This window comes from Notamacropus eugenii, chromosome 7 (assembly GCF_028372415.1).
Source record: "Notamacropus eugenii isolate mMacEug1 chromosome 7, mMacEug1.pri_v2, whole genome shotgun sequence".
In the NCBI taxonomy this organism is placed as follows: Eukaryota; Metazoa; Chordata; class Mammalia; order Diprotodontia; family Macropodidae; genus Notamacropus; species Notamacropus eugenii.
In genome coordinates this window covers 121,534,785-121,550,492 of record NC_092878.1, presented here as the reverse complement: position 1 = coordinate 121,550,492, position 15,708 = coordinate 121,534,785, and the positions used below count along the sequence as shown (strand labels likewise).

The 15,708-nt window shown below is 36.3% G+C and overlaps 1 protein-coding gene across 1 annotated transcript in view; it reads right to left on the bottom strand.

Moving 5' to 3' along the window:
• COL25A1 (collagen type XXV alpha 1 chain) overlaps nucleotides 1–15,708 on the bottom strand; it is a 568,912-nt gene that overhangs the window by 88,936 nt on the left and 464,268 nt on the right. Inside the window, exons 16-18 of the mRNA XM_072623878.1 lie at nucleotides 8,665–8,697; nucleotides 7,764–7,799; nucleotides 2,943–2,987 (exon numbers count right to left, since the gene is read on the bottom strand). Of these exons, the coding sequence (XP_072479979.1) occupies nucleotides 2,943–2,987; nucleotides 7,764–7,799; nucleotides 8,665–8,697 (114 nt within the window). The remainder of the gene's footprint in view (nucleotides 1–2,942; nucleotides 2,988–7,763; nucleotides 7,800–8,664; nucleotides 8,698–15,708) is intronic.

The window sequence follows — 15,708 nt, the reverse complement described above, 5'->3', positions numbered from 1 at the left end:
CTAGGAAGTGTCTGAGACTGGTCTCAGACTCAGGTCTTCCTGAACTCAAGTCTTCCTGATTCCAGGTTCAACACTCTATTCACTAAAAATCATCTAGCCGCCATATAAATTATGGGCTACCAATTGATATTTACAAATGTTCGAATCTACTAACTTCTTAAAGTTAGTATTTAACTTCTATCTCTAACTCTCTTAAGGGACCCCCAAACCTACTATACCCTGAACTAGAGAGAAAAGGCAAAATTATAGGAAAACTTTGGCCAACAGATGATATAGATATACCAATAGTTATCTCCAAGTTGTGTTTGTCCTTCATTCTCAAAGAGGACCATGACATCAGGGAGATGATGACATGACTTGCAGTTGACTTTGATTTAAGTGAGGTAGGGCTGTGCAGGGTCACCAGCCTCACTTTCTCCTCCAGAGTCATCTGGGTCCAGGGGCCAGATATTCATCAGGACAACTGGAGATGGCCCAAAGTATCACCAAGTATTTGGTGTGGAAGCCTCTCTAGATAATGCTAAATAGGAATTTCTGTCAAGTGACAGGATCTGTCTACACCTATAGCCCTGGGTTATCACTAGCAAAACAAAGTGCTCATTTTAGTTGGACTACCTCCACAAAGCAGACCAGAAAAATCCCTATGGGGTCAAGGCACAAAATCATTTTTCTTTTCTTAGAGGTGGCAAACTATTGACTTTTCCTCTCCCCAAATTGAGAAAGTATAAAAACTGTGGGTAACTCTACAGGCCATTGGGCTACTAATGCTCAAATACCACTGGATTAATCTGAATCTAGATATGAAATTATTAAAATAAAATGATAAGAATCTAACATTTAATCATTACAATAAAATAACAGGGATTAGTAAGTAGCATCATTATATGGAAAAGAATAGGATAAACATATTTTCCTTAAATTCTGTGTGGAAAAAAAATGACAGGGAAATAGAGGAAAAGAGAATACAATTCACTTTTCAGTGAGCTGTGCTTTGACACTGCCTGAGCTCCCTGGCAGGGTGGCTATTTGTCAGTCTCACAGGAGTCCTGTTGTTATTCTGAGGAGCTGCTAAAGTAATGGAGTTCTAATTCTTCCACAATATGTCTCCTTTTCCCATAAAACTACCAGCTTTTCTTTTAGCCATCCCTAAACGTCATTTTCATAATTTCAAATTTTCTTTTCTTTCAAATTTCTGACTTCATAAATTAAAAGCATATATGTATGTGTATGTATATGTGTGTATATGTACATATACATATACACATATACATATATGAGCAAAATTTTCCTGTATCCATGGCAAGACTGAAAATTCACACAAAGTAATTCTAAACTGCCTAAATGTAAGTGACTTTTATGCATTTTTCTTTGTTAAATGTCAAGGCATGTGGAGTGATTGTAATTGCTTGACATTCAGGCAGTTCAGGAAGTTATGGTCATAAGAGTATTTTTTTCCTTCCACTAAGGAATCAAAGAGGAAAATAACTAAACTCCTGTGACATTGGTATAATAACAGGCACAAATAAAAAAAAAGACCAGAAACATATTAGAATTCTGAATACCATTCAGGAAGACAAAGCTGAGAATCACACTGATTTAATTCCAATTAAATTAATTTAAATCTAATTAAATTAAATTAATTCTACTGTTTATATATCTTATATAGCATAACAAAGTAATCTTCTTTGCAATTCATGTGGTTATCATATATTCTCCAGGTTACTCAATACTTTGAGGCATTTACTATGCAATTATTTAATTTCGTGTAGCAGATCTTGTCTGAGAACTTTCATCCAGATTCAGAAACATGTTTTATAGAATATTCAATGAAAATTGATATGAACTCCTGTGAGATTTGAAAATCACAAGTAATAAGTCTATTCCCATCACTATCATCAAGAGCTTTGCCCCTTTCCCCCTTAGGGACATGAGCAGCCAAGCACCAGGAACAAATCCCTCTTGGCATGCTGGACACAAAAGGTAGTAACGATAGCCACTTTTAGAGAAACCTACAAGTTTCAGAAGGAATACTGATTCTTTGTACCTTGGGGACATTCATACACATTTGGTGCGTCTCTAATGATTTCATGCATGTTCTATTTTGAACAATTTGCCTGTAAAAACAAATTGTTAAATGATTCCTTAAGTTCAAAAACAGCTTAAAATTTACAGAAAGTAGATTGTTTTTCCCAAGGATTATATCATTAGCCATAGGACATATAAAAAAAGGAACTAAAAATAAAATAAAATATACTTCTGAAAGAGCAAACAAACTGTACCCAAGATAGGGAAATCAGGTGTCTTGTTAGCTCCCAAGTGAAATACCTACTAGTAATTCTGTCCTCTTAGTAAAGTAATTTCAAATTAAACTTTAATAATTTTCTCCCAGAGACTAAATAAATTGGAAGTCAATGTAGAGATTATTTCTCAGTATGTGTGTGTTGTGGTAAAGTGTTTAAATACTAAGGTTCTTGGTGGAGAATAGGGACAGTAAGTGAACATTGTAGGGAGGAAACACTTAGTGACTACATCTGCCTAAATGCCAGCTTTACAGGGTTGTTAAACCCTTATTCTAGTCCAAATCTGACAAGATCTTTGCAATAGAATCAAAAATCTGAAATCAAAGTCAGACATTGGAGTTTGAACTTTAAAGAAATTCTGTCTTCAAATAAGAGTGGCATTTGATTTTCCTTCAGTGATACAGCTGTATATGAAGTCCAGATGGTACAAACTTCAGCAGGACCTATGTTTGATTTTCTACTGTTAAAAGATTATTCAATTAAAACCACTTCAGAAGGAATCAGAAAGACAGCACCATCTCATTATTGTAGTTGTTGTTGGCTTGTGTTTTCCCTGAGTTTTATTTTTCTTTCTGTCCTCCACTTTGGGACTTTCTCCATTTTTAAGCCCTATTACACCAACACTGCAGATTGAGTATTTACCTTTATCCCCGGAAGTCCAGGCAGCCCAGGCAGCCCTGGTTCACCCTACATAGGAAAATTACATAACATTATAGAACAGTATTCACTGAGGCACAAATTGATGGAGAGAGAAATGGCAAATGTGGATGGAAGCTCTGTAGAAACCCTTTCTGCATACATATACACAGAAATACTGTCTAAGTCCAAGAAGGATGGTTAGATTGTGTGGTTCAGTCAACTCTTGATGATTCAGGGGTTAGTTAATCAGTCTGCAGATTCCTTGGGTTCTTTCCTACCAAAGAGGTCTGCTCACACAACTCTGGTTAATTTCACTTATCATTAGCACTCTCCCCTAAAGGTGGACAGGGAAAGAGCTAACTCAAGTCAATACTTTTTGCTATTCCCAGGCAATGGAGGAAGACAAATTGAAGCTACTGGTTAAAGTAAAACTTAAGGGCTCAACATGGATTTCAAATATCCATGTCAGCCCAATAGCTTCTTACCAACATGCCATCAAGAGTTGGCTGTATGAACAGATGCTAACATCAAAACAAAGCATATCAAAAGTCTTGCTAGCATTTAAGTAGAGTAAGGCTTCTTCTACATTCTTGGATGATGAGGAGATAAGTGAGTAGTTAAAATTATACATAACACCATTATATATTTGTGACAATTGTTCAAGTCTAGGAAACCCTACTTAGCTACTTGGTGGGTATTGTGCAGCTGTTCAATGAAGGCAGGTTTGAGATTAAGTGGTGTACTCTGGGTGAGTGTGTTGGAGTCACACTAAACCTTCTCATTTTCATAGAATTGTCTGTATTATTTTAAGCACTGAGTGTGGTGACAAGATGTACTGAGACCACATTACTCAGAAAATCCCTTGCATTCCACTAACTAAATCATCAGAGTGAAAATGGAGGGAAAAAAGCATACATGTTGGGGCTAGAACAATTATACGGAGGTTATCTGATTTACACAAATTACTATTTCACCATGGCAACCCAGTGTAGCTAGGCCCATGCCCTCTCACAGAGTGAGAGGAGAGGGAGGAAGGGAGGACCAGGCACAGCTGGAGCAACTCATTTCATGTGCAAATCTGTTGAGAAATTCCAGGGCATTTCAATTAGAATACCTATTCCTTGTAAGTTCTACAAATATATAATTTGCTAAAAAAAAATGATCTGGAAAATAATAATTTCCAAAATGATTTACTAAAGGATAAATATAAAGGGAAAAACCATACTAGTTTTCTCCTCATTTCATTAAAAATTCCTTTCACCATGCAAAAGAAAAATCATAGTGCCTGAAGCTTTAAAAGACAAATGCATCTATATTTTAAGTGTAGAATAAGTCCAAGACATGTTTCCCAACAGTTCTGCTTCATTGTTGATAATGCTTCTGGTCAAATAACATTTCTCTGAATTGACTGAACTTCACAAAATACTTCTCATTCTTTTTTTCCTCTCTCAAAGAAGCTAAAAGCTAGTAAAATTCTGTCCATATGAGATTATGGTCTCATTATATTCTCTTTTCCTGAACTGAAGATTATATTTTTTTCTCTCTTTTAAAGTATATATTTCCTTTGAAACCATACTAAAGAGAAGTCTAGAAAATATAACTGATAAAACTAAGTAGAGCTGTGTGTGTGTGTATGTGTAGAATGATGGAGTTTAACACACAAAAACGTACCTGAACAGACTGCAGGATAGTAACATTGTTTTTTTTTCTTCAAAAATAAAAGGTCTCTCTGATTTCTGAGAGAAAATTATTGCAAGGAAAATCAATATGAATATGAATGCAACTCTGGACTTCTAGGGAAGATAGAGTTGTCCAGAACATTTTGGAATATAATATAATGGAATGGAATATAATAATGTTTGAATAGAGTTTTTTTAATACAGTTAACCACTCTTTTCCTATACAAAGAGCAGCATATATGAATTTCTATAAGTTTACGCTTATTTTATAGTCATTGATTATGCTAACTGACCATCTGTGGTCTTCATAGCCTGAATTTTATTTGTTTTTCATTTGATTCATTACATTTTTTTGGTTGATTGAGATCTAATTTCCCTCACTGTGGACTTTCTCCTCCATCTATTTGAGGACCTATTCTTCACCCTCTGTATTCCTCTTTCTCTTCTTTAACACAATCAAGGCTCTCTCTATCCATTTGGGTAGCTCAATCAAAGCTATTTCTTCTCCTAGCAGAAAGGAACTCTCTTTTTTTCATATTTACCCTCTCCTGTGCTCAGGAATTCCTTTGGGTCATGGCTGAAAGGCAACCCTAATAGCTAGGGTACGTGTAGAGAGCTAATGGGGCCCTTTTGCAGCACAAGAATAAAACTTGAATGACTTTAAGAAAAACAGGGCCTGATTCCAGGAAACCCTGTCCCGCTTCCCTCAGCAGGGTTCTCTCCTCCCACTCCAGGTACCTGCTGCCACCGCTCATCAACACTAAAAACCACTGGTACCAGCTGTTCAACTTTCTCTCTTGCTCAAAAAAAGGGACTATTTTCCCCGAATGAACAATACTTGACAAATTTTCCTTTCCCTGTTTTAGATTTAAAATATTTGTGCAAAGTAGGGAACAGGATTCTGAAAGTGAATGCAGTACACAGGAACTCACATACTCAACGCAGATGGACATACGCATTAGAGGATCCATGCTCTAATGCAAAGCATACACAAAGAAGTTTTAAATGGAGCTTAAAAACAACTTCTTTACAATCTTATGCTAGATTTCAGATACAGAAGTTCAGCACTCATTGGAGTGAAATTAAACATTCAGAAAGTCTAGTCTGCAACTGAGTTGATGCTCTGTTATGTTTTTATAAGGTTGCTCCTAAGGCAGGAATTATAATTTGCCCACTGCCAGCTACAACAGAAGCATGGGCAACCAATATACCTTGGAGGAAAAAAAATAATTGTGGAGAAGTGGAATTGAGCTTACAGAAACTCCAAATCAAGGGAGAAAAAATGACATTTATTACCATAGACATTCTACTTCTCATCTAGTGCTTGGATTTATAAACTCTTCAAAACCTAAATAGTCTCTCATTTAAATAAGCAATTTTCCATGGCTTTAGTGGGTAGTGGTAACGCTGATATCAACTAGTTCTGTCTTGCCTAAATATTTGCAAAAATAAAACTGGGGGAGGTGATCTGCTACCTTCTAAGAATATATTTATTTAACTCTAAGGTCAACATTAAATGAATTCAATCCTCTTTTCTAAATGCAATGTTAGAACCTTTCTTTGGAGTCCAGAGAAATCTAAAGAAGTTATCTATGAGCCTTCCAGGAACAGGTTTAGACTATAATACCAAGTAATCCTGTTAATGCTCAATGAAAGCCACTTCCAAATGAAAATCTTACATTGAAACCAACAGAAACTCTAGAAGTGTTTTTGTATTTAAAATGAAGTGATTTCAGACACACCTGCTTCCCGAATCACATTTTAGATTGAATAATTTAAATATGACCTACATATGCAAAGTTCAAGAGACTCGGTATCTCTATGATGGGCAAAATCCATTTGCGTATTTCATTCTCTAGTGATCTGTGGACCCAAATCCATTGTAATCAATTCAAAAGTTCACCATTTTCTTTTCAATGGAAAAATCAGAGGAATCTTAGGCTAATACTTGAAATGTCCTTAAGGTCCAGAAGGGAAAACTTGAACTTCTGCTGATTACAGTGGAACTGACTGGGTTAAGTCCTTTTTTTCTCCATTTAAGAGCATTAGATTGCCTTCAAAATTAGAGCCCCAAATGAAAAGGCCTTTTCAAAAATTACTTGAATCCTTAAGTGTTTAAAACAAAAGACTAGTCCTCTCAATGTCTTCATGAGTGTGAGAACAACATTTCATTACGTCCCCAGGTTCCAGATGAATACAATAAGATGCATTCTCTCATTTCAATTTCACTAATGAAGTAAATTCCATCTTTCGATTCATCTTTCTTTCTACAACATCATATGCCACCAGACAAAGACAAAGCCATAATTTTATACAAGATCTAATCTAATGTGGAATTCACATTTACTGGCTAGTGACAATACATCTGTTATTCCCAATCTGATTGCACTGGGCATTGAAATCCAGATGCTCACATGATAAATGACTGCCAGTTGTTTCCTGCACATTAAACTCAAATAAGCAGATAAATCTAAACATACTTAGCATAGCTTTTAATTTATTACTCAAGTGAGGCATAAATGATAAACAAATGTGATGTTTCCATAGATTAACTGGTTAAAATAGTTTTGATTAGTGTCTTTAATTGAAACTCAAGTTTATTAACAGAATCAGCTTACATACCATAAAATTGTCTACACAGGGTATTACAAATAATTTATATTTAATACCATCAATAAGAGAGCATGTATGATGAAAAAAAGTGTAATTTTTTTGTAAGAGCTGCTGGTCACTCCCTATTGAGGTTACTTTGTCAACATGCACCTCTTCTGAACAAATGAAGACAAGAGAGCGAATATGGTTAAACATGCAAGATTAAGTAGTTAGCATTCCACTCTAACTGGTCTTTGTTAGACAGCTTAGTCAGACAGCTGAGTATACGCAGATCTTTGGTTTAGAAAATGGTTCCGTACCACAAAAGAATTTGTTTTATCCCCACCTTTGGCCTTAGTCAGCATCATGGTATTTAAAACATAAAAGCACCAACAAAAACTCTCATTCATTAAAAATGTACTATCTTGCAGTCCTTACTTCCAGAAAATATTTAATTGTAGACAGTGATTGGTAGAGATGAAATGTATGAAGATGAAATAACGAATTTAATAAAGAAAGTATGAGAGAAAGAGAGAAATCTTTGAAATACTACCTTTTGCCCTGGACGGCCAGATTCTCCAGGTTCTCCCTGACAAAGAAAAAGGACAATTCAATTCAAAGAACAATTATTTAGTACTAAGTGTCAGGTACTACTATTAGGGGCTGGATGACGAGATGATAGGAATAGTCTTCCCAATTATTTTCTGAAAACACCTTGACTAAAGTCATGCTCTGCTTTGTCTGGAATACTCGGGATTCAGCCCACATTCAAGTCAATCCAACATACATTTATTAAATACCCGCCAGGTTTAAGGTACTCAGTATTATACACCGGACATAACTTTAGCCACTCATCTGTATTTTATCTTAGTACTCAGTATCTCATTAGACAATTTATCCACGAAACCAGGTATCTTTGAAAACCCAAGAGAATGGGTTGGCATGTTAATAAGCAGTATATAGCATCAGGTCAACTATAAGATTTCCATCTGACATTCTTCTACTTCCTTTGGGCACTGAGCATATGAGCCAGTATTTGTTTCCATGCCTAAAATAATCATAAAGTAGTTATTTTTAAATCAGTTTTTCTATCATCTCTAGATCTTCTGGGTTTTTGGGTTTTTTGGCAGAGATATTTGAATGGTTTGCCATTTCCTTCTCCAGTTCATTTTACAGATGAGGAAACTAAGGCAATAGAGTTAAGGGACTTGCTCAGAGTCACACAGTAAGTAAGTATCTGAAACTAGATTTGGACTCTGGTCTTCCTAAACCCAGGCTCTGAGCTCTATTCACTGCACCATGTAGCTGCCCATCAGAAAAATACAATATGCTTAACAGTTACATTTGTGAATGAGAAGAAATAAAATGAACTTCAAAATGAAGACTGTGATTCTCTGGGGGACAGCCCATGTTCCGAAGATGTATAATTAAAAACAAAGAAGGCATATAATTACCTTAATTCCTGCAGCAGAAGATCCAGGGTCACCCTGATTGAAAACCCACAAGAAAATATTCCATATGTAATAGTGATAGTAGCACAGGAAGCATTGATACATATACAATCAAGGTTACTATGGAATATAGTCCAAGTGTCTCTTAATTCAGATTGACTGTGCTCCATAAGATTTCATACAAATATACCTGTTATCAAGATATCATTATTTTCCAGTGTGTAACAATTTATTTTCTATGTACATCATCAAAGTTGTTCCCTCTCCACCCATTAAAGACCCCATTTTTTACTATCAGCATGAACCTAACTTTTCATATTTTTTCACCTTGAGACCGTACTAAAAATGTAAAAACATAATATATTTTTCTGTTTTTTCATTCACACATATGGTGTGTATTATGATTTACTGGTTTCTATTTAGAGAGAGTGGATAATTTCATTAGATTAAATTAAAATACAAAACAAATGTAGCCAAGATCAGAAAGAAAGTGGAAAGAGAACTTTATAGATAATTTATCAGATAAAATTCTTATATCTAAAATATATAAAGAACTCTGTCAAATCTATAAGAATATGATTCATTCTCCAGCTGATAAATGGTCAATGGATTTCCAATTTCCATTTCCAATGAAGAAATCAAAGCAATTTATAGTCACATGAAAAAATGCTCTAAATCATTATTGATTAGAGCAATGCAAATTAAAACAACCTTGAGATATCATTTTATACCTACCAAATTTGCTAAAAATAATTGAAAGGGAAAGTGACAAAAGTTGAAGAGGATGTGGAACAATTGGGACATTAATTCATTTTTGGTGGAATTGTGGACTGATCCAACCATTTTAGAGAGCAATCTGGAATTACATTCAAAGAGTTATTAAACTATCTATATCCTTTGACTCCGCAATGCCACTACTAGGTCGATTTCCAAAAATGATTAGGGGAAAAAAGGAAAAAAAAACCTGTACGTTCTAAAATGTTTTTAGCAGCCCTCTTTGTGGTGACAAAGAACTGGAAATAGAAGGGATGCTCATGACTTGGGGAATGACCAAACAAGTTATGGCATATGGTTGTGATGGAATACTATTGCTCTATAAGAAATGATGAGCTCAGTGATTTTAGAAAAACATGGAAAGACTTGCATGAAATAACACAGAGCAAAATGAGGAGAACCAAGAGAACATTGTATACAGTAAGAACAATATTGTTTTAAAGAATGTTTTGGAGTGAATAAGTCATTTTGACTAATAAATACTCAAATCAATTATATAGGATACAGGAAGAAAGAATCTATCTGCATCCAGAGAATGAACTGATAAGCATAATTACATAGAGAATAATTTTACATGTATATACTTATTTGTGTCTAATGGTAGCCATCTCTAGGGCAGGGGAAAGGAAAAGAAAAAAGGGGAAAAAAGAAATTTACATGATAATTTTATTGTATATTTGAAAGAAATACGAAGTTGTGCCTAGTAGATTTGCAGTTTCATGTGCAATTATCTTTTTTTATCATACTATGTTATGAAAATACTTGTTTTATTCCATATATTAAAAATAAAGAAACAAAAAAAGATGTGACATACCAACCAAAGAAATTGTTGCGTTCTTAGCCAGTAGGAAGAGAAGCACTGAAAACTTCAGAAGTACAAAGGTCCTCTGTATCAATCAAAACACATTTCAAGCACGTTGCGCTCCACTTTGGATACTATGATTTGGATGAATATTGACAAGCATGAATAGAAGTCTAGAAGAAAAGAACATGATGCAGGGGAGGCTGGAGGCCATGCCACAGGAAAAATGGTTGAAAGAACTGGGGACATTTATCTTGAAGGACAAAAAATCTTAAGGGAGAACTGATAGTTCTGAAGTTTTGAAAAGGACAGGCATCGGGAAGATGAAGGACACTTGTTTTGCTTGACTCTAGGAGGCAGAAGTAGAAGAAATGAATGGATATTGCAAAGAGGCACATTTTAGCCCATGATCAAAATTACCATAAAGCTATCTAAAAGTAGGGTTGCTTGGGATATGGTGGGTTTCATCATTGGAGGTTGGAAGAAGAGGTTTGATGACTACCTATGAGGGATATTTTAGAAGGAATTCATGTTCTATTATGGGATGGACTAGATCACTTCTCAGGTCCCTTCTAAACTCTTAGATTCCATTTTTTGAAAGCCCCCTGTCATGACAGAAAGTGGGAAGGAGGAAATCCTGCCCTCAAGTTCCTGTCCTTATTACAAATGGCGGGAGAGGGAGCAACATACAAATAGCTATATAGGAAATAATTAACAGAGGAAAGGCATTGGAATTAAGAGGGGCTTCCTGTAGGAGGTGGTATTTTACTTGGGACTTAAAGGAAGTCATGGAAGTCAATGGTTGGAGTGGAAAAGGGGGAGGATTCTAATCATGGAGGACAGACAAAGAAAGTATCTTGTTCATGGAACAGCCAGGAGACTAGTGTCACTGGATCAAAGAGTATATGTCTGGAAGTAAGGTTCAGAAAGACCAAAAAAGTAGGAGGGAGCTAGGTCATGAAAGGCTTTGATAGCCTAACAGATTATTATATATTTGCTACTGGAGGCAATAGGGAGCCACTGGAGTATATTGCGCATAGGAGTGATATGATCAGACCTGCATTTTAGGAAAATCACTTAAATGGCTGAATGGAAAATGGACTAGAATAGGGAGAAGCAGATCCACCAGCACGCTACTGCAGCAATCTAGGTATGAGGTGAGGGCCTGTACCAGGGTGGTGATGGATTGAATATGGATAGGCAGAGAGAATGACTTCTAGGCTGGGAGCCTGAGGGATTGGAGGATGGTCTTGTCCTTTGTGTGTGTTCGTCCTTCGTTGCCAAAGAAGACCATGCCATCAGAGAAATGATGACATGACTTGCACTTGACTTTGTTTTGAGTGAGGGAGGGCTGTGCAGGTCACCAGCCTCACTTCTCCAGAGCCATCTGAATCCAGTGACCAGATATTCATCAGGGTGACTGGAGATAACCCAGGATGAGGCAATTGGGGTTAAGTGACTTGCCCAAGGTCACACAGCTAGTGAGTGTCAAGAGCCTGAGGTGAGATCTGATCTCAGGTCCTCCTGACTCCTGCACTGGTGCTCTATCCACTGCACCACCTCTTGTCCTTTACTATAATAGGGAATGCAGAAGAAGGGAGGGTTTAGAGGGAAACTTATTGAGTTCTATTTTGGACATATTGAATTTAAGATGTCTACTGAACATCAAGTCGAGATTCCTGAAAGGAAGTGAGGTGATAGATGATGATGTAATTCAAGCAAGGATCTTCCCTCAGCCCAATCAATTCAAGATGTCCTCAATGTCTATCTTTATTGAATATCCTTTCCTGCTATGGCCAAGTCAATCTCCTTTCGTCAACTACTGAATGACCCACGAGTTTCTGAATTTGTTCTAATTACTGAACCTCAACTTCCAGGGGACTAGTCTGAGTCAGGAACAACTCAGAACACCCTACTATATCCAAATGCATAAAGTATGGATAACAAACATGGTGAACTAGAGATCTATTATAGATGCAAGTAACTTTGACATGTGCTACTGCAATGGTTAAAAAAAGGTTTAACCTCATCCAAAAGGAAAATGAATAGGTAAAAGATTTGAGGTAGGGCAGTAATACTGCATATTAAGAATATACACTCAAGTACAGGAGTCAGGAACCAGTCAGTCAATGCACATTTATTGAGACACTACTATTGTACTAAGCACTGTACTAAGTATTGCACCAAAGCAATAGACAACATTTCAGTGAGGGTCAAAGGAAGGAGAAACAGAAGTGATAATGTTATTGAGTTATACTACAGACAAAAAGAGGAAAGAGACAAGTAGCTTGGGAAATAGATCACAAATCTGAAATGGAGGCCTGCTAGAGTTGTAATGGGAGATTTTTATTTTCCAGACATATTCTGCAACTCTCTCCGTCTTGCTCACCGCCTGCCAAAAACAGAGCATCTAATAACGACCTGGCTTGTCTTAATGTGAATTTCATCCTTCAAAAGGTAGAGAAACTCGCCAGGGGAAATACAATTCTGGACCTGACCAATAAGGAAAAAATGGCTACTGAAGCAGAAATGATGGAAACCATGGGTCAATGTGACCACTCTACATCTCAAAATTTGTGATCAAGGAGGGGAAAGGAAGCTAGAAATAGTGTGGGAAACTGAAAACAAATGATTCAAGGAAAGGATATATAGGATCCTTCAACAAGGGAAGTCAGCTCATGAAGGAAGGACTTAAGAAGGCAAGTCTGAATACCCAAAGAGAACAAATTCACTGACAATAAAAAAGAGAAATAGTTTAAAGAGGTAGACTTATTAAAGAGCTAGAATGAGGTGAAGATCGTGAGGAAAATCAAGGGCACCAAAAATAACTTTTAAAAAGACCACATGGAGGAAAGAAGATGAGGAAAGAAACTGAAAAAGAAGCATTTCTAAAGTGCCTACTATGCTTTTCAGCCAGGCACTGTGATCTGAATTCAAATCCAGCTTCAGATGCTTCCTAATTGTGTGATCCTGGGCAAGTCACTGTTTGCCTCAGTTTCCTCACTTGTAAAATTAGGATAATAGCATCAGATACCTCATAGGGTTGTTGTGAAGATCAAATGAGATAATTATTGGCTATGTGGGTACAAGAAAGAGTACAAGTATCATTGTGTGGCAGATAGAGCGCTAGCCATGGAGTTAGTAAAGCCTGGCTTAAATCCTACCTCAGACATGTACTAACTATGTGATCTGACCTGTCATGGTCCTTCCTAGGTCTAACTCTAGGGGTCCTATGATTCAAAGGATTGAAGATGATTGCTGGAAGGATTTTAGATCCCTCAACAGAAATAAGGAAGTTTGGGAGTCAGTGGGTTTAAGATGGAGATGAAGAGAGTGAGTTGTGTTTTGGATAGACCTCATTCCAGACACGTATGGGACATATATGTTGAGACGTTGAGTTGATGTTGAAGGAGAAAGAAGAGACAAGTTAGAATATAGAGATTTGGGAGTTACCTGAAGAGGTGATTACTGAACTCATGATGACTGAGATCACTGAAAAAGTTGTGAGCAAGGCAGCCCAGGACAGAGGTATGTGATAAACCCACAGAAAGGTGTGAGGCATGGATGATGATCCAGCAAAGGAAGACCAAGAAGGACTGATTAGACAGGAGGAGAAGTATAAGATTGTAGTGAGGAAACCTCAGTGAGGAGAGAAAGTGCTGAGTATGTGAAATGATCCACCCAATAGAAAGGTCAAGGATGAGAAGAGAAAAGGTCTCTAGATTTTGTAATTAAGCTAATATTGGTAACTTTGGAATAAGCAATCACATAATGCCAATTTCAGGTGAAAAATTAATGGTTATGTCCCTAGAACTCACATTTGAGTAAGGGAACACCAATGTGTTGCTGAATTGATTTCACAAAAACAAATAAACAAAAGAATTTGCTGTCTTTACCATGGCTTTGGCATTTTAAAAAATGCCTCTATTACATGACAGACAGTCTCCTGCCAAGACTTGGGACTAGATTTCTCCTGATAGTTTCCATAAGACAGGAAGTGGAGCAAAAACAAGAGACAATTTTCTGAAGGGTTGTTGCACTGATGGCAATTTGAGCTGTCTCATTTTGATAGACATGCATGGGTGATATTTTTCCTTTCCTTTGCAGAATGTACAGCTGAGAAGTCTCAAAGAATATTTCTAACTCCAAAGTAGCCAAGCTACTACTGAGAGGCAGGCATTTACAAGGGAAACATTTTAAGGGATGATGTTGTAAGCAGTGGAAATAAGACACTTAATGTTTATAATCCCACTTCCTTCAAAAATGAAAATGAATACAGGATTAAAGCAAAGACAGAATGTAAGTATGCCCTGATCATACTCGTAGTTTCTTAATGAGTCAACTGGCTTGGAAATGAAAGTTTTGACAGGGGAAGATATCCATAGATGGACAAATACCGTGTGAGTATAATTGGTATAAATGAATATAACTTCACTCCTATTTGCTCAACTTCAGATGAAATAATGAATGTTAATCAGAATGTCACAGGCAACAATCCCCTAAATCAGGCTGGTGTGGAGATTTCAAAATATCATGACATTGAAATTTAATTATCTCACATGCAGATGTAATGGGGCATTTCTTCCATGAAAATCCAACCACTAGGAGCTTAGCTATCCATTCTGTAGAAGAAAATCTACCTTTTGGAGTTGTGAACTGATCCAACCATTCTATAGAGCAATTTGGAACTGTGCCCAAAGGGCTATAAAATCATGCATACCCTTTGACCCAGCAATACCTCTGCTAGGTCTTTATCCCAAAAGAGAAAAAACAAAAAGGAAAAGGACCTATATGTACAAAAATATTTATAGCAGCTCTTTTCTGATAGCAAAGAAGTGGAAATTGAGGGGATGTCCGTCAATTGGGGAATGACTGAACAAATTGTGGTATGTGATTATGATGGAACATTATTATGCTATAAGAAATGATGAGCAGAATACTCTCAGAAAAAAATGGAAAGACTTTCATGAGCTGATGGAAAGTGAAATATACTGTGTACAAAGTAGCAGCAATATTGTAAGATGTGAATATTTTAGTTATTCTCAGCAATACAATGAACCAAGACTACTCCAAAGGACTTATGGTGAAAAATGCTATCCATCCCCAAAGAAATAACTGATGGTGTCCGAATACAGATTGAATATAATTTTTTACTTTATTTTTATTGAGGGTTTTTTTGTCTATGACATGACACAATATGACTAATATGAAAATGTTTTGAATGATTACATATGAATAACCTATATCAAATTTCTTGCCTTCTCAATGAGGAGGGTAGAGAAGGAGGAAGGGAGAGAATTTGGAACTCAGAGTTTTAAAAATGAATGCTAAAAATTGTTTTTTACATCTAACTAGGGAAAAATTAAACAGTAAATAAATTTTTTTAAAAAGAAAATCTACCTTTTACTATGTATACAACATGCCACATTATAAATGTCAAACATTACAATACAATATTCTGAGGAACTGGG